Raw genomic sequence first — 18623 nt, 5'->3', positions numbered from 1 at the left:
GCGGGCCGGGCCAGTCGGCGCGGGGGGGCGGGGCCGAGGCGGGCCGGGACAATCGGCGCGCGGGGGGCGGGGCCAGAGGGCAGGGCCAATCGGCGCGCGCGGGGCGGGGCCGAGGCGGGCCGGGCCAATCGGCGGCGGCCGCGGGGGATACGGATGCGCGGACGGGACGGAGCCGGGGCCGCTGCTGGGATCGCGTTGTCCCGCCCGCTCCGTCCCCGTCCCGGGAGAGCCGCTCCCGCCCGGCTGCGGCACTGCCGGGAGCGTCCTTCAGCCGTGCCGCCCGTGGCTGGGAGCCCTGCCGTGCGCCCGGGCCGCCGGCATTGCGCTGACTCCTGGTAAAGAGCTACGGAGTTTTACCGTTTAACGTGTGTGTCACGGCTGCACCGGACTAGGAGGGACTGAACACGCTGCGACTTAGGTAAGCAGTAAGGCTGTTGCAGTCTCACACGTTTCTCATAAAATGTTCTCAAATTTCCTTGTCTGTGCTAATCTGTGATAAGTCAGGTTGGGTGAATTGAGCTAGTTGTGCCCAGGTGGCCAAGAAGGCCAGTACCATCCTGGCCTGTATCAGCAATAGTGTGGCCAGCAGGACCAGGGCAGTGATCGTTCCTCTGTACTCAGCACTGGTGAGACACTTGAGTGCTGTGTCCAGTTCCGGGCCCTTCACTTCAGAAAGGACATTGAGGTGCTGGAGTGGGTCCAGAGAAGGACAACAGAGCTGGTCTGGAGCACAAGTCCTAAGAGGAGCAGCTGAGGGAGCTGGGGGTGTTCAGCCTGGAGAAAAGGAGGCTCAAGGGAGACCTTATTGCTCTCTACAATTGCCTGAAAGGAGGTTGTAGGGAGGTGGGGGTTGGTCTCTTCTCTCAGGCACCTAGTGATGGAACAAAGGCACATCATCTTAAGCTGCACCAGGGGAGGTTTAGGTTGGCCATTAGGAAGAATTTCTTCACGGGAAGACAGACATTGGAATTAGACATTGGAATGGGCTGCCCAGGGAGGTGGAGTCACTGTCCCTGAAGGTGTTTAAGGAAAGACTGGATGCAGCACTTAGTGCCATGGTCTAGCTGCCATGGTGGTGTTCGGCCATAGGTTGGACTTGATCTCAGGGGTCTTTTCCAACCTAATTGATTCTGTGATCTGTTTTCCAATGGAAAATTAAATACAATGTTACTTCAATTCAAACGTATCCATTAGGTCAAACAAACAAATCATGCAAGATCTGTAGAATACAGGAGGGAGATGTCAACTCTGTTCTGTAACAAAGAAAAAACCAAAATTTCTTGAAGTTAAAAAGTATAAGTAGTTAGCAACTAGAAAGGGAAAGAGTTCTGATTATATTGGCCCGATAGTATCTTCTTGGCATTACAAACCACAGTGAATTAAAAAAAAGAAAATAAGTTTTTTTGGTTTTTTTTTCTTTTGATAGCTGACTTGATATAGCTGGATCAGGAGGTCAGCTGCTCCCATTCCTGCAGTGCATTTCTAAATCTACCTGAAAATTGACAAAAGGTTCAAGAACTACTGTTGGGAAAAAATCTGCCTTGAGATGTGTACAGTGTGCTGTTGCATAAATGTTTTGCCTTTGTTAAAGGCTAGATCTGAGATTTCCAAACAAGTCTGTCTTCAAATCCATTTGTTTGCCTTCTACAGATTCGAGAGCACTTTAGCATCTCCTCGGGGTGCTTCCTTCTTTCTTCAATTGGCTCCAACAAGCATCATGAGGTTTCTAAGTAGTTTTACCACACCTTTTGATGCCTCCGAAGAAGAAGTGTACCTACAAGGCCAGGAAGGCAGAGCTGGTTTTCCTTGAGAGGCCACGGGCAGGACCCATCCATTGTTATGAAACTCCACTGCATTCGGCCGAGAATCCCAGACGTGTGCCTACAAAACCTGTGGACCAGAACACCTCTGCTGCCTGGGTTGGTATAAATTATCTTTTCTCCAGCGTCTCACGGCAACAGGTTTCAAGTTTCTCCTGAACGTCCTAACAGAAAGTTACCTGTTCTGGATATGGAAAATCAGTAGTGCAGACCTGAATTCCCTGTATCAGCCTAAAGCATAAATAAGTGCTTGAGTTGCTTCACATTCTAAGAACAAGTACTAAGGTCTTGGTTATTTGAAGACATGAACTGTGGGCAGTCTGTACTGGTTGATGACTGTTTGTCTTCTAGAAAAATAATTCCCATCAGGAAATCACTGTTTTCCTAGGCAACTGAAAACCCTGCACGTAATAAACATTAGGGGAGATTTTTCTTATTGGCTTGCTGTTTGAAATAACTGCTGAACTCTAAATGTTACATGTTAAAGTACTGGGTGCATTGTTTAAGTCTGACACTGCTAAATTTAGAGAACATAGGTTTTCATTTCAGAATTATTTGTTCTAACCTGCCCTCTTTTCCATTCTCTGTGTTTTGAATAGTTTCTCTCCATACCAATCTTCTGATGGGTTCCTTTTCTGTTTGCAGTGTCCTAAAATCCTCCTTATGTTGTGTAATGTAAAGATTTATTTTTTTAAAGCAAACAGCTGCAGCAAAGACAGACTGTTCCTATACAACAGCAGTCATCACCTAGGGGAGCTCTGTTTAAACATTATTGCTGCTTGACTCTGCTCTTCACAAAGCAAGCTCAGGAAGTGTGGTTTCAAACCTGCATGAAACATTCCTTTGTTCCTGTTGACCTGGAGGTATTTTTGTGATGTCTTAACCTTGAAGTAGAATATCTTCAATTTTTTCCTCTTTTTTTTTTTTTTTTTCCCCCACATGCTTGAGGCAGTTCGCTCTATAGTTTCTTAATCACTAAGTAAAATAACTGCTGTGAATAAGCATTGTTTTTGCTTGGAAGAGGTGGAAACATCCACACTGGTAGCTCTTTGATTCCAAAAATACAATGATTCTAAAATTTTTTTGAAGCTACCAGCACTGAAACTGTTAGATCTTTTTCAATTTGGAAACTGTGGTAGGTTTGTAACTTCTGGAGGCATCCTCTGCAGAGTGTCTGTCAACTTCCTTCAGTGGAAACTGATTTTCTGCTCCTCTCTTTTTGGCATTATCTAACCTCTTCACACCTTTTCCACTGCTAGGTTCCCACATAGGTAAAACCTACCCTACATGTTCTCTGAAGCTAGGAAGCCATATCCTTAAAACCAGGGAGTATGTTAGGTATGTGCCAGGATACAGTTATTACAGAATCACTTCTCTTTTCCTGCACAAAGGCTTTGCATTCAAACAGTTCAGCTGACAGCAGCCAATTGCCATCCTTAGTTAAATTGTACTCAGTTTTTTGAGGAACTAGGTAGTAACTTAGGAATGCTGAAGGAGATCTGTAGTTACCGAAGCAAGAACTGAGTTTGGTCTGCTCTTGGGAAAAGCAAATTGGAATCTGAAATGGAGTCTGACTCTTTTGTTGATAACCAGGAAGACAAAGAACATTGTAATAAAAGGATTTCCAGGGTTTGAGTAAGAGTCCAGAATCATTCAAAGAAATACAGACTGTTGAGCTTGGACCATCTCTATTACAGAAAGTTGATTGTAGAAGTGGGTTTGGGGTGATCTGTTACTCCAGAATGCAGAAATTAACTATGTTTTGAAACAAAGCTGTTTTGGGGGAAGATTTTGAACACCATATTAACATAATCTAAGGGGATTGAGCTAAGTGGACATTCTTTAATCATTTCATGCTGCTCTCTCAGTTCAGCCTCTACTTCTTTAGGGAGGCTGAGGATTTAGTTCATTGAATCTATTTGAATTATGCTAAGACACAGAAAGAAGAAGGATCCATTCTGAACTTTCTTAAATCTGCAGGGGTTCCAGGAGTAGACACCACTTAGATTTCCTTTAAAACCCAAATCTTGAGTTCTTTATGAGTTGCTAGAGAATAGCTCACTTGCACCCCAACGACTTTCCAGAGAAGAGTCGCAGAACACGATGTTGAAGCTCAGAGGTATCTCTTGCATAGTAGATAACTTTGTTAGTGACTCATTTGCTTTGCTGCAGAACAGATTACCCAATGAACACAGTGAAAAATGGTGGGGAAGTAGAATCAGGTAGGCATTACTTGTCTGGAGGAAAGGGTTGGGTTTTTATCTTATTATTATGTCTTTCCCTTCAGGTGTGCCCACAATTTGACACAACTAAGTCAGTGGTGTTGAAAGCATGCCAGAAGAAGCATCGTGGTCCTCACAAGCCCTATAATCATGATGCCAACCACAGTTCATTTCATGCAGGAGGAGCTTGTCGAGGAGCTGTAGCCTGCAGATTTCCTCCTTTAACTTTTGAGAATCCATCAGGACATGCAGTACCTCAGTTGGATGTTCCAAATCGCCTGAGAAAGAATGCACAATGCTCTCACAACCAGCCTAAGAAAGGGACAGCAGCAAACGCCAGCATCGAGGTGAAGAGTCCAGATAACTGTGGAGAGCCTGCTCCCCAGCCTGTGGAGCAAGAAGTCCTTAGTCCACCAGATGCAGAGGCTGCACAGGCTCCTTCCCCAAGGAATGGGAGATGCAGCAACACTCTGTCACAAAGTAGTCACGCCTGGCATCCAGAAAAAGAGCTGCCGTTTGGTATTGAGCCCTGTGGGAGACGGGAGTCGGCAGCAGTACTGGTCACTGATACTCCCGAGCACGAGTATGGAATAAAGGTCACCTGGAGACGGCGGCCTCACATAATGAAGTACCTGCGGCAGCAAGGGAAACTGAGCGCTGCTGATATTCTGGTGAAAGCAAACATCGAGCTCTCGAGGAGACAGGCCCACGCCTGACCTGGCGGGAGCAGCCGCTCTGCTGCGTGCAAGGACACGCCCGAACAGACGATGTCGCTTCGGGGGCTGAACAGGGGACGTGATTTTAGCTAGGCCCGCTACTGCGCCTGGCAGAGCCTCCGTGAAACCCCGGGGCGGGCGCGGGGGAGGGTCTTGACGGCGGGGGGGGGGTCTTTTGTGGCGGTGATCCCTGGGGAAGTGTCTATGGAAAGGGCTTTGTGCCCCACGTGGTTCTCGCCAGGCCCGTTCCCCGCTCCCGGCGGGCGGCTCCCGTGGGGAGGGACGGCGGGCGGCCGTTGTGTTCTGGTGCGCGTGCGCGGTGCCGCGGCCAATCGGCGGGCGGCGTGCTCGCGACCCCGGCCAATGGCGGCGCGCCTCAGTGCCGCGCGCCGTTGCTAAGGGCAGCGGCAGGCGGGGGCCCATAGCAACGGCGGGGCCGCGATGGACGGAGCGGGGGGACCGGGCTGTCCCGCCGCCCACAGGTGAGGGGGGCTCGGGGCGGCGGCGGCGTCCGCGGGAGCAAAACGGCCTGGGCAGGGGCTGCCTCGCGCTGTAGCAGCGCCCGATGCTGGGATGAGCGGCCGCAGCGGGGCCCGGGCGGGCGGAGCCGCACGGCAGCGGCCACGCGGGTCGGTGCTGCCTCGGTAACACCCGCGTCCCGCAGGCGGGCGACAGCCGTGCTGCTCTTTTATGCGCGGGTGTGTTTTATGTGCTTCACTCCTCAGCGTTGGCGTGCATCATCTAAATACTTGTAGATTAAACCGGTTTTGTGGTGTCTAGGTCCACTCTTGATTTCTAGGCGCTGCTGTGAAGCGTTTTCGCGGTGTAGTTCAGCCTCTCTGCTCCTCCTAATGAAGCTCTCTGGGTATATATCTACACCGCTCTCGGTGTGCCTTTGCAAGAAAAAAGGAGGAATAACCTAAGGGAACTCAACTGATGTAATAGGGAGAACAGCTGTGTACTATGGAGAAGAGGTTTTGGAAAGACTTTATGCTGGTGGCACTTAAGTAGCTCAAAATAGAAATTATTTAAAATTAATGTGAGTATACAGGCAAGCAGAGAAAACAGGGTTTGGCAGAATTAGCGTGATTGCAAAAAAACTCAGGAAAACCTATCTTTTGTGCCTCTGATGTTTGGATAGGGAGAACTAAAGCGAGTAAAGAGAGAATCTAAACTTGAATTATAATGAACACAGTGTAGAAGGGAAACAGTATTTATTTATTACATACGTTATTACATTTGGTAATTTGAGGATGTAAAGCATCAATGGAGTTAGAAAGAGTCCTGTAATTGCTTGGGTCCACCCAGTATGCTTTGGAACATTAGATTACTTCTTTATTCAGACTTGAAAGACCTTGGGTTGTCTAGCAGTTCTGGAAACAATTTTTAAGGAAATTATGTCCAGATACATGTAAATTTCCCTGCACAGTAGACGTTTAAGTTTGACAGAGCTGACAGTACAGGAAATAATGCTGCTTTTCTGATAACAATTCTACGGGCATAATTTCTTTCTGCTAAGAAACTTGTCTTGTGTACTTTTATGGGTGCCCCACAGAAACAGGCTATCCATCATGGCAGTTCATGTGATAGCAGCTTCCCTCTCATCCCGGTTTATTAAAGAAACATCCATTTCTTTAGCTTTCTTAGTCCCTATGGTTAAAGTAAGAAAACTGGAATACATGAGCCTAAAGAAAAGTACATTGTTTTAAAATAAATCTGTAAGGCTTGTTATTTTTAGGAGTCTGACTCTGAACTTGGAGTATTCATCAGCACTGTAATACATTTGAGGAAGCCAAATGTCTGTATTCTTAGGAAGGTTCTTCTTTTTCTGAGATGAAAATAGTAAAATTATCCAGAAGTCACTAATCTGGTTACTAGAACTCTTGTTTGGTGAAATAATTGTCAGTTGTCCAAACAGTGGATTTTATAGGAAAGGTAAATGTGATACATAATAACTGGCACTTCATGGCAATGAAGATACTACGGGTAAAGCTTAACAAAGCTGTACCTGAGAACTGGTTGGCAGCATTTTTTTTTTTTTTTTGCCATTCTTTTCCCCCAGGGCTGGAATGCCTTTGCTATTGAGCAATGTGAAAAACACACGTAAAGATATTGAAAGTATTTTATTTCTGATGGACAGAGGTGAATATTACCAGTCAAAAATTAATGCATATTGTTTTGTAAGTGTGCTGTGCGATACATGATGATGGATAGACAGCAGAGGTCTTGGATTTAGGCCATCTACAGGCTGAGTCTTGCAAATACGGTGTTGTATTAGAGTTTCTTCCATTGGAGGTGGCTGCAACTGAAATTGCTCAACTTCATTTTAAAGTTTGACTTTCAGGTAGACATGGCATAACTGTCTTAATGTTTTAGAAAACTGTGAGCTTGATAGTGCTATTTCATTGTTTTGATAAGTGCTATACCGTCTCTCTTATTTGGTCCATTTGGAGACTTAGCATGAAATTATGAATGATGAATACAGTAGAAACATTCAGACAAAAGTAATTCTAAATTATTGCAAGCTTTTAAAATAGTCTGGAGGAAATTTGTTTCTTATGGTAGTATGTATTTTAGAATCTTGGAGACCAATGGACTTTGCGCTTTTGCACACTAATCACACAGGATACAGGAATACTTAAAGCTTCCCACATGCTGCATTCCAAATGTGCTTCAGCTGCTGACTTGCAGATGTCATGTAAAAAGAACATAATTTTCAGGAGGTGAAAATCTTGACTGAGATCTACAGACACTACAAAACTGGATGTCAAGTATGGCAGTCCTGCCATCATTTTGGTGCTTCCTTGGGATGTATCAGTTAGTGGCTTTCAGTTTGTGAACTCAGGAACTCTGTGATGCTTCCTCAGTGTCTCCAGAAGTTAATGAAAAAAACCAGCCTGTTGCCAATAAGCTCAATTTTCAAAATATTAAGAGCCCATGGATTAAGAAAAGTTGAAAACTAGTTTCAAAAGTATTATTGTTGTCCAGCCAAAAGCCCTTTCCACATTTCAAAAACCTAAGTGCAGTTGAGGTTGTCACGAATCTCCTGTGCCTGTTGGGCTTGAGTGTTTTGTATAGATGCACCATAATTATGATTTTGAGGAGAAAAAAGACAAAATATTTTGCTAATTATTTTAGCTATACTTGTAAACCAGAGAAGACAGAAGTTTAAAATTCCTTTTGAAAGCCTCTCAGCATCTCTGTTAGTCCTTGGGTATTTTTATTTAGCTGCCAGTGACCATCTTAAAATTACAAACATTTGTTAAATTCCAGGACTTAAAATTCTGCAAATCTTATCCTTAGATGAAAGAGAATTGGCTTAATATCCTGTTTGCTTCACCTCTTCCAGCTCTAAACATTATAATGAAGAAATCTGTCTGAAGTGAGATAAACCTGTAAATATTTTATAAGTGTCGTTGATACGTACTCCTCGGAGTACAGATTCAAGCGAAAAGAAAACCTTTTGCAATTCGATGCTGCTGCTGTTAATGTGAATGAAGGAGTCACCTCACTTCCTGTGATGTAGACAGCAGTGGCACGAGAAAAGGCAACAATGTGTGACTAAAATTTTCAGATACAATTTGAGATTCACTTGGTAACAGCAATTGCAAAGAGGTATCTTATAGTTGAACCTTGTTTGAATTATCTCTTTAGTTTCTAGTAAGTTCTTTTCCCATCTCTGATCGTGTAGAATTTAGGTTAATGGGGACCCATTTTTTTATAGAGAGCCATCATTTTTCTCTTCTGCTTTTTTTTTTTTTTAAATCACTGTTGGTGTGGCTTTTGTAGGAGGGACAAATGCGCTGACTTAACATAATTATGGCTTTGTATGTGTGAAAACTTCCTGCAACCAGCCTTGCATTGGGATAGCTCCAGACTTGTTTTGTCACTGAGGCACAGCTGAGTGATCTCCAAAATAAAACTGTGTTGCAACTGGGGTCGTGGGATGAATTATCTTCTAAGTGGATTTGCTGATAATGCCTGGAGATGTTGCCTTAGACTACTGCAAGAACATTTATGCCAACTCTTAGTGCTCTTTAAAACATATTCTGTGGGATGTTTGAACTCTTAGCTGCCTGTGTTCTTGCTATAGGAGTCTGGGTGCTTCTATGTTCCTTTCTGACTTTGCATTCTCATGTGGTATCTGAGGCGAAAAAAGAACAAGAACTAAAATCTAGCGGTGATATCTTGTCGAGTCACCTAGTTTGAGATCAAAATGACATTTTGCTGTTTCTCTTTAATGGCTTTCCCTTTCAATTTTTCTGAAATTAAAAAACTGGACTGGGAATAAAGGTCCACAATCAGTTCTAGTGTGTCAGTTCAGAAAATTTAATGTTCCTTTCCCTATTTTTACTTTGAAATACTATAAGATGAGTAATTCGTATGTGTGTAATTTATAAGTGTGATGCACTGGTTTTCAGGGAACTTTGAGTTTTGTTACCTGGTCTGGGTTAAGCATAGCATGTTCTATTTAACTGCTGACTTTGTTGCTAGGAGAGAGTAGTGGCTGCTCTACACTTCACTGGTTTCATGTTGTAATGGGGTACAACATCAACAAAAGTGACAGGCAAGGTTTAGTAATTCACAAACAGAAGATCACAGGAGACAGAATTCCAACCCCCTGGGGATCTTGCTTTCCTCTTTTATTGGGCAGAGGTGTTTGAGAGAACATGAAATAGAAAGGGGAGGTTCTGCTTGTGGAATAAATTTCTCTTTCTTTTCCATAGCAGAAACCTCGGTTTCATTAGGTTCACCTGAAAAAGCCTGAAGCACACTGCTCTGCAGTTGCAGTGGTGATTAGGAGCTGAAAAGTCCTGAGTCATGGAGTCACCAGCTGTGAACTCTTGAAGGAATATGCCTGACAGAGGGTTCCTTGTCTGCCTTTCCTTGAAAGAATTATAGTAAAAACCCAGTTGAAACCCCCTGTTTGGCTACACACTTAAAGATAAGTTTGTGTGTGTATTCTTATGGTTGTAATCCTCTGTGCCACCCTCCCAGCATCGATGGCTTTGATGGTTAATGGCTTGTGTGGATTTCTGCCTTCTCTTGGCCTTCCTTTCAGGAGAAGAATACTCCTTTTGCTTTAGGTTTGCAGAAATGAATTTATTTGAGACTTCTGGCTAAGGAAAACAAGAATCTCCTTTCTGTTCTCCCAGTGAAGTGTAGCAGAGAATGACACAGGCTTTTGTTTGCACTCTTCTTTATGGTCCGAGTAGAAGTCATACTAGCTTCTGTTCAGAGAGTGCTGATTTATCTTCCACGTTCCAACTTCCTGTTCCCTTGTTCCAAGTAAGAGGAGCTAATCTTTGGTACTTGTTAAGTCACTTTTTGAATGGTGTGTAAAACGCTAAGCAATACAGTAGTCAAAATAGTTCTGAGCTCAGTATGTAACCTTTTCATCATGCTTTTATTCCTGTTGCAGTTTCTTGTAACAGTCTGTATTCTTTATTGTCATCTAGTTGTGCTCTCAGACTCGAGATCTAAACTTGTGATCTCTAGAACCCAACCAGACACAATCACAGATGCTGGAAGGGGCTTCTTGAGATGATCTGGAGCAACCCCACTGCTTAAGCAAGGTTGGCTGGAGCAGATTGCACAGAATGATGTCCAGTTGTGTTTTGAGTATCTCCAAAGATGGAGACTCTACAATCTTCCTGAGCAACCTGTTCCAGTGTTTGACTACTTTGTCAGGAAAACTTTTTCTTGATGCTGGGTAGAATTTCATGTTTGTGTCCATCACCTCTTGCCCTGTCAGTAAGTACTGCTGGCTTTATTTGCTTTACACCCTTCCGTCAGGTATTTATACACATGGATAAGTTACCTCCTGAGTCTTCACTTCTCCAGGCCCAGTTCTCTCAGCCTCACCTCATGTACAAGATACTCTGGTCCCTTAATCGCCTTTGTGGGCCTTTGATGGTTTTGCTGCAGTATGTCCATATCTTTCTTGCTCCCAGGAGCCCAGAACTGGACACAGCACCTCATGTGTGGCTTCACCAGAAGAGGGGTGGTGTCACCTCCATCAACCTGCTGACAGTGCTGTCCCTAATGCAGGCCAGGGTGCTGTTGGCCTTAAGAGGGTGAATTGCCGGCTCATCGTAAACTTGTTGTCCAGCAAGACAATCTGAATCAATTTCTGAAAAATGAATCTCAACAAGCAGCATATGCTTTATTCTTTGTTTAACCATAATTCAGCTTTTCTCCTAGGGACCTTTTGTTTCCCATATGCTGTCGCTTTACTAGCAGGTTCCTGTTTAATCCACCTGAATATTAATTCTTCCTTGTTGGGGGTGTGTTTGTGTGGGTGTGTAATAGTGCAGAGTATGTCCCACTGCACTTCTGAGATGGTAATTTTATACAGGGGTTGGTTTTGTGCTTCCACAGATACCATTTTGAAACTGAAGACAGGTGTGATCTTTGAGTGGTCATTTTACCTTGCCTGCACAGTTCCATTTTACCTTACAAAATCACTGGAACAAGTACTGTAAAGAAAAGAGAAACTTGTGTCACCTGCACTGATAAATCCTCTTTTCTCCATTGACTTGGCTGTGGTCAGTCAGTACTAAACTGCATCATTGTTTACCTAGTTACGTTTGGCATGTGAACAGTCACCCCAAAAAGGATGCAAGTATGGAAAACATAGTGCTGCAAGGATAGGCTTGGATTAAATTCACTCCTTGTGTGGGTTTAGCCAACAAAAATAATTAGTGACCTGTTAATGTTTTATAACAAAAGAATGTTTGTAGCGTGTGCCCCTCAAATTCCTTTCTTCAGCACATTATTCCTGTTGCTACACGTTTTTGGGGCAGCTGTTTTGCCACAATACAGGTGAAACATATCCATATACATATAGATACACAAAAAGAATATACATATATTCTTCAGAGCACCAACTTTTTCAGGGATTTTTTTGGGGGAGGGGTGGGGAAGGGCAGATGGTGGGTGTTTTGATTTGGGTTATTTTTTAATATGCTTCTGATCTATGTGACTGTAAAGAAAAGTATCTGATAATTTCACATTAAAATTCCATTTTTAAGCCCGACGGCAGGTAGAAGCAGAAGTTTTAAAGCATTAGCTTGCATTTTGTTTCTTTAGGATCTTTTTAAAATTGTAAATTGATCTTTAAGTTGTAAATTGTTCAGGTAGTTGGTACAAGTTACAGGCAGGAATATGTAGTGCCTAGAGGATGCAGGTTTATTTTGAATTGAAGTAGGACATACAGATATCAATGCTTGTCTCTAGATGCTCCCTCAATCCACATTGGTCTGGCAGTTGAGTTTATTGTTCTTATTGGTTCATTTTATACCTATTTTCAAATATTCTGAGATAAATCTTATTCAATCTGTATTATGTGGGACACAGTTTCTATACTAAAGCAAATCAAGACAGTCTTTTATTCACTCATTCAGAATTGCTTCCGAAACTAGGTGTTCACTCTTTCCATCTTGTTGTTCTCATAATATGTTCAGTATGTGAAAAATTTCCCAAATAAGTTTTGTGAACCCTTTCTCAAAACAGTATTCTATTGGCATTAGTGTTTCTTGGGGTGGGGAGGGATCAAAGGTCAAACTGATTTCACTGGGAGAGGATTCTTTCTGTAAAAAAGGCAGATGCACTAAAACTTGCCCTTACTGAAGTATCAGCTGCTTGAAAATAATTTAACAAAATGGTGATGCAACTTCAGCTGTGTTGCTTAGAAATAGGTGTGGCATTTTATGGCTGACTTGCAGCAGATCAGTTTACTTTTAGAAGACTTACTGCTAATGAATTATGAAGGAAAGAATATCCTGTGTTTGCCAAAACCCCCCACTCTTCTGTCTTGGGGAAGGCAGAAAAATTTGGTAATCTTCACTCTTTTGGATGGTATGCTATGCATTTTCCCAAAAATGTGCAATTATAGCTGTGTCAGGACTCTGCCCTTTTGTGGACTGGAAGGTGCATTACAGATAAATTTTGTTCCTCAACCAGTTTCCAGAGACAGTATTGCAATTTTTGTTTGGAATATATCTTTTAAAAGATAAGAATCCTTCAACTAATGTCTTTTCTACAGCTTCTGTTTTCTTTCATAGCTGTAGTTCAGATGAGAATAATCCCCAAGAAAGTTTTTGGAGGTTTGAGAGTTTGAAAACACTTTCACACCAGCTGACTCCACGTTTCTTACTGAAGTTGCTTTTACTTGCACTTCTACAGCTAAAAATAAAATCTAGTGGATGAAGATGTGGGCCACAAGCCACATTTTTCCCATTCCCTCATTTTTAAGTTCTGAGAGTATTGCTGAGAGGCATAACTGCTGCTACCACATTAATAAACTGTCCTCCAAAGGAAAAAGGAATTACATGAGCTTTGTAAGACTCTTAATGGAAGCAGTCCTCTGTAGAGTGAGAAATGGAACATGAGATATTGGAAAGTTGGGAAAATTTGTGGACCAAAATGTTGTTATTGTGCCTTGAAACTCGTTTAAAAAAAAGTAGAGCAATGGAAACAATTAAAAATTTAAGGATCTTGATTATTAATATATAGGTTCATATTCCCACTAGTATCAAAAGACTGTTTATTAAAAGGATTTCTTCGTCAGACTGATACAAAATTATCAAGCTTGTTTGCAACAAGGCACAGTAAACTCAAGATCTAGTTCACTTTAAAATGACCTGGAAGTTTCTGCTGAACACTTTCCCTGAATCTCTCTGCCCAACTATGGACGATCTGAAACTTTAATATCTTCCCTAGAGCTGTGCACAAACAGGTAAAATTTCCTAAGTTTTTCTCACCAAGATTTGAGTGCATATAGAGTGCTGGTATGTGCTATAAAGATACTTAGCTTGTTTTGCCTTTTAACTGTTCTATCTTTCCTTCTCTTGGGTCAGATTTTCATTTAAGGTTGGAGGGGGGTCTGTTTCTGGCAGCTAGTCTGACCTTCCTCCTGAAAGAGGCAGCCAACCTTACTTTTTCTTTACCAAACCTTCAGCTAATTGAACTGCAGGATAGATTTGGCTTATCTGGGAAAGTTTTAAGTCTTCAAGGCTTTGCTACGTTGTTTGTTTAGGAGGAGAAACTGAGTACAGTATTTCTATAGTGGAATATGAAGAATGTACATTTTGTTGAATGCAGGGAAAACTATCATGGTGTTTTCCTTTGTTTAATGTATTTCAAATCTGTCTTTCCAGTAAATTCTCAGTCATGCAGAACATTTTGTCTCTACAGGCTGCTCTTTCCTGTGGCTTTTCTTCCTTTCTCTGCTTATTGCCTCTCGTTCACAACTGCAGCCAGTCAATTCCTTTCAAAACTAGTCCATGATAAAGACAATCTTTTTTTTCTTTTTTTGCCTCCTTTTAGCTTCAATCGTCAGTATATAAAGGGGATTTAATTGAAATAACTTGAAAGAAGAATGCTTAGCTCTCCCATCTGGGATAACCATGCCTGAAATAGGAGGTAAACCATAGCCTTAGTCTACAACAACAACTTTTAACATAAAATAATATTCAAGCTTGATTAAAACCTGCTGTTTGCTGTTGAAAATCCACAGCTCCGTGAGTTATCCTAATGGTTAATTAGTCACAGTGTTAAATAAAAAAATTATTTGCAGTCTGAATTTGTTTAGCTTCAGTTATTTATGTCTGGATTTTATTGTCTTCTCTCTCATCAATGTCATTTGTACCCTCAAATCCATGTAATACAGTGGAGTGCATTGATTTTGTCTTGAATAAACTGTAGAATGCATTGAAATCTTGCTAAGAGGTGCACTTTCCAGTCCTTGGGCAATTTGTTCAGCTTTCTGCTGAACAAATTCTTCAGAGTCCTTTCTCTTGGGTGGACCTTGGGCAGAATGGAAGAACATTTTCAGGCTGGTGGATTGCTTTTCTACGTTCTGCTTTAATATCAGGGTTTTTCATTATTCTCAGAGTTGGATTATACTGTGAGTTTGTGTTTGGCTGATTCAATGGTAATTACTGCCAAGTGCTTAGAACGTAAGTATTTTGGTTGGTTTGGTTTTTTTTTTCAAGTACAGCATATTCAGGAACACAGACAAGCTGCAATGAAAACAATGAGAGTGTTAACTCTGCCTATCCACAGTTTGTAATGCCAAAATTTCAGTGTTATTGGAAAATATGTCCATTCTGAAAGAACTGTCAACAGATGTAGTGTGCCTTTTTTACAGAAAGGAAAATAAACTACACAAAAAGGAAGCTGCAATTGCATATATGAATATCTGTTAAATAATTAGTGAGTTATGTCTTCATTGTGGTTGTTTACTATTCTGAAAATGGTTAGGAAAGACCAAATACATTTATAATAAATTCGTTGCATGCCCCTGTTACAACACTTTAATTTCTGATTATGAAAGGAAAACCAGGCTGATTCTGATTTCAGTAGGAATTTGAGATGCTACCAGTTGAAAATAAAACTTTTTGCTCCATGTTGTTCTGTGTCAAATCTGTGAACCCCTTTGCGTCTTGCCATTTGCCATGTTTTATTAAATAGTTGCTTTTCAACTCTCATTTTTATTCTGTATCCTGGATTATCAGTAGTCTTTCCTTGTATGTTAGGTTCTGGGTAATTTTTCCTTTCTCTGTGGCATGTGTCTGTTACCTGTAATGCAGCTCCAGTTGGATTGTAGGTGGATTCTGGCAAGTGTAGCAGTGGGGTCTGTGGGCAGGGTCTCGTGCTGCAGTGGTTGGGGAGAGGACATTGTTACAGACTGCTTGAAAATTTTCAGTTCTTATTTATCAAAGGTAAATGGGCAACTGGTTTGGTGGTTGGGATTTTTTCCCTGTTTTGAGCTGTGGTGTTGTAGCTGTGGAAATTCTGCTTCTTCTTCCTGTTCCTGATGGATATTTAATTCTTCTTATTGCATATAAACCCTTCAAACAGAACAACAAGGCAAAGAGCACAATGTTTTGGTGTGGGCATGTCCAAAGAGCACTGATCTGTGTTGTCAGTCTAGCTGAAGAAGGATTCCTGTTTGAAGCCTGCAGCTGGATCAGGACACCACTTACATTCCTTAGTGGTCAGCTGTGCGAGGGACTCTGGCGTAGCCTTTTCCTGTTAAAGGTTGTAATAACGCCAGCCCTGCTGTGGGGAGTAGAAAAAGGTTTGAAGTGTGGGAGGCTTTTTTCTGACTGTATTATGTTACACTTTCATAATGACAAAGTGCTGGAAGAAAGGTTGCAGGAGCAGTAAATAAAAATAGTGTGAAATTGGTGCTCTTAAGCTACTATTTATAGTGCCACATTGCTCATGACTTTAGTTTTTTATTATACTGCTTGTGTGAATCCTTGCACTTTAAAATGGAAAGCATTGATGGTTTCTTTCATTTTGTTTTGCCTGCTACTCGGCAATTTTGGTCTGTGTTTAAATTGTAAGAGAGAACACTTTGTTGTCTTTTTGCTTTATCAAGCTCTGTGCCCTGTTAGAATCTTTGTTTGAGTGTCATTTAAGTGGCCAGAGTGGAAGCACTGTGTAGTCTGTGTTATGCTCCTGTTACATTATGTAACTTTATTTCAGTCTGGGTAGAAAGCAATTTAATATACGAAGTAAATAATTTTCACTGAAGATTTCCACAAGGTATGTATGTGAGTCCTACCATTTTGGCACTTTGTCATCTTCCAGGTAGAAGGGAAACCCTGTAAACTTATTTCCTAAAGTGGTATTGTTTATTTCTTTCGATTTTCTGAAGAAGAGACTCAAATTGTTTGGGGATACATTTTCTGTTAGGAAAAGCAACAAAACCACTGACAGCAGCTTGTATCTACACAGGACACCTTTATGGTGTCCCTCAGAACTTGTCTGTAAATCTGCTGTTCATTGCAGATACATAGATTGCTTTATAACAAACTCTCGATTGCGGTTAACAAATGTCATCAATTTCTTAAGTCAGTAGGTGTATGAGAAGAAAAGGAATAGTCCCCTTCCCTGTTGTTTTCTCTTTTTTTTTTTTTGTCATGAATATTTTAAGTGGAACTTTCAGTTGTTTTTCAAACTTTGCTAAAGATGGCCTTTTCCATCACCTATGCTATAAAGAATAAGCATGTCACCTTTTATGCTGAAGTTTCATGTGACAACTGTTGTATATTGTGCTGCACTCAGTAGATGTGTAGTAGTAGGTGTGCTTCTGCTTGTTTCTTTCTTGAGTTGTGGCTGTTTTCAAGTGAAGATGACTGCATTACTGTAACTGTTGCTTTGGGGATGCACAAAAGCTCTGCACCTCTATTCAAGAAGGACACTAATTTTTCTAGGCCCTCCATTGCCTTTGAATCCAAGACACTATGTATTACAGGCCTGTGTGAGGAGTAACATCAGTTTTTAGAAACGATGTTTTTCAGGGTCTTAGACCTGTTATGTGACACTTCAAATGCATTAGGAAAAGAAAGTATAGAAATAAGGAAACTGTGGAATAAAAAAGCAATGGCAGTCATAACTTGCTTTAAAATACTCCTAGTTGGACAATTAGTCAGTTTTAGAGTACATAAGTTGTTATATATGATGTGTATATACAGAACTCTTTCTGCATATTTCAACCTTCCAGAGCAGAGCCTGTGTTGTCTGGGGTAGTCTGTCTTTAAGGACCTCTGATCTGTCATCTGCTTGCCTGAAGTTGAGTCAAATGTGGGTTTGCTAGGGGGTAAGGGGACTCTGAGGCTTTTCTTCTCTCCTTAGCTCTGTGTGCTGTAATCCAATTTCCATGGCATGTGTTTTGCAGAAACCCCACCTCTCCTCTGTCTGTCTCTCTCCATCTCTGGTTTTCCTTGTTAGGGTTATATTCAGCACTGGCTGCCAGCTCACGACTTCACGTCATTGGACATTTATGGATACCTAGACCAGAGAATTTCCTGTTTAAATTGAAATTGTGGCTTGCCCTGCTTTTCTGCATGCTATTAATAAAATATATAATGTTTGTCTGTTTCCCACATTAAGTATCTTCTTCCTGGTGCTTTCTCACTTCCGGAGAGGTCTTTGTCAAAGCTGTTTTGAAGGAAAGAGCACAACTGTGGTCATCAGAATATGTGCTTAATAGTCAATTAACATTTCCCCTTTGTGGGGTTAACTGCTCTAAATTGCATTTTATGTAATAATTCATTATCATACAAAAGGAAATAGGAAGTCTACATGGAACACAACTTAGAACAAAAAATTAGAGTTCTTATGAAGGTTATCTATAAAATACTGAAATAGGGAAATCATTATTTTTTTACCTTTAGGAATTAATGTCAGCTGTTGTAAGTACAGATTCTCTCAGGTATTAACAGTAGTTCTAGAATGTCTGGCAGGAAGAGAAAATGATTTAGGTTTGACTCCAGGACAAAACTGAGTTAATTTAGAATCGGGTATCCTATGAAGGAGCAGGGGCTTTACTGAATCGATCTGAATTGCTTTAAGCCTTTAGGTGTAATTGTCTCCTAGCCCCACCTCAATAGAGGTTTGTAATCCATCTACCAGTAATGAAGCCTTTGGTGCTTTCAAAATCTTTCCAGAATGGTTTAGTAAGGGGACTAAACTAGAGTTCAGTCTTATTTATGACAGAATGTGAAGTATGTTTTATTTTTAATACCTTGTGTCTTGGTCTTCTTGTGAGATGGAAGTAATGTGTAATAGTCATTTTTAAGACTTGATGGTGAAGTTGTTGTCTGAGAATATCCTATGCTCTTGTAATGCAAACTGTTTAATAGCAATAATTAATTAATTTGCCTATTTTGGTTTCGCAGCATCTTTGAGGATGAAAGCATGAAACTACGACAGCTGAAACTACAGAATCAGGTAAATGATAGTGCTGAAGCTAGTAGAAATAAGTATAGGAAATCAAACAGCCCTCTAGAGACTTGAGAAATGGGGGTGAAGTGCTAAAAATGGGTGGTTGAAAGAACTTTGAAGAT

General features: G+C 41.4%; 2 protein-coding genes across 2 annotated transcripts in view; both read left to right on the top strand.

The window, feature by feature from the left end:
* Positions 1–130: 130 nt before the first annotated feature.
* RHNO1 (RAD9-HUS1-RAD1 interacting nuclear orphan 1) lies at positions 131–4913 on the top strand. The gene is made up of 3 exons (XM_032098887.1): positions 131–418; positions 1651–1919; positions 4108–4913. The coding sequence occupies exons 2-3, from the start codon at positions 1752–1754 to the stop codon at positions 4756–4758; spliced, it is 819 nt and encodes a 272-aa protein (XP_031954778.1). The 5' UTR covers positions 131–418; positions 1651–1751; the 3' UTR covers positions 4759–4913.
* A 211-nt stretch (positions 4914–5124) lies between these two features.
* TULP3 (TUB like protein 3) overlaps positions 5125–18623 on the top strand; it is a 32411-nt gene continuing 18912 nt past the window's right edge. Inside the window, exons 1-2 of the mRNA XM_032098886.1 lie at positions 5125–5240; positions 18456–18507. Coding sequence (XP_031954777.1) covers positions 5200–5240; positions 18456–18507 — 93 coding nt within the window. The 5' untranslated portion in view covers positions 5125–5199. The remainder of the gene's footprint in view (positions 5241–18455; positions 18508–18623) is intronic.

This window comes from Corvus moneduloides, chromosome 2 (assembly GCF_009650955.1).
Source record: "Corvus moneduloides isolate bCorMon1 chromosome 2, bCorMon1.pri, whole genome shotgun sequence".
NCBI classification, from domain to species: Eukaryota; Metazoa; Chordata; class Aves; order Passeriformes; family Corvidae; genus Corvus; species Corvus moneduloides.
The sequence above is the reverse complement of the archived record's forward strand: the minus strand, read 5'-3'. Positions and strand labels throughout refer to the sequence as shown.

Bases quoted from the DNA above. Each gene is read 5' to 3' on its own strand.
- RHNO1 (XM_032098887.1), top strand. From the start codon at position 1,752: ATGCCTCCGAAGAAGAAGTGTACCTACAAGGCCAGGAAGGCAGAGCTG. The intron at 1,920-4,107 runs GTTGGTATAAAT...CTTTCCCTTCAG, and splicing joins AGAACACCTCTGCTGCCTGG to GTGTGCCCACAATTTGACAC.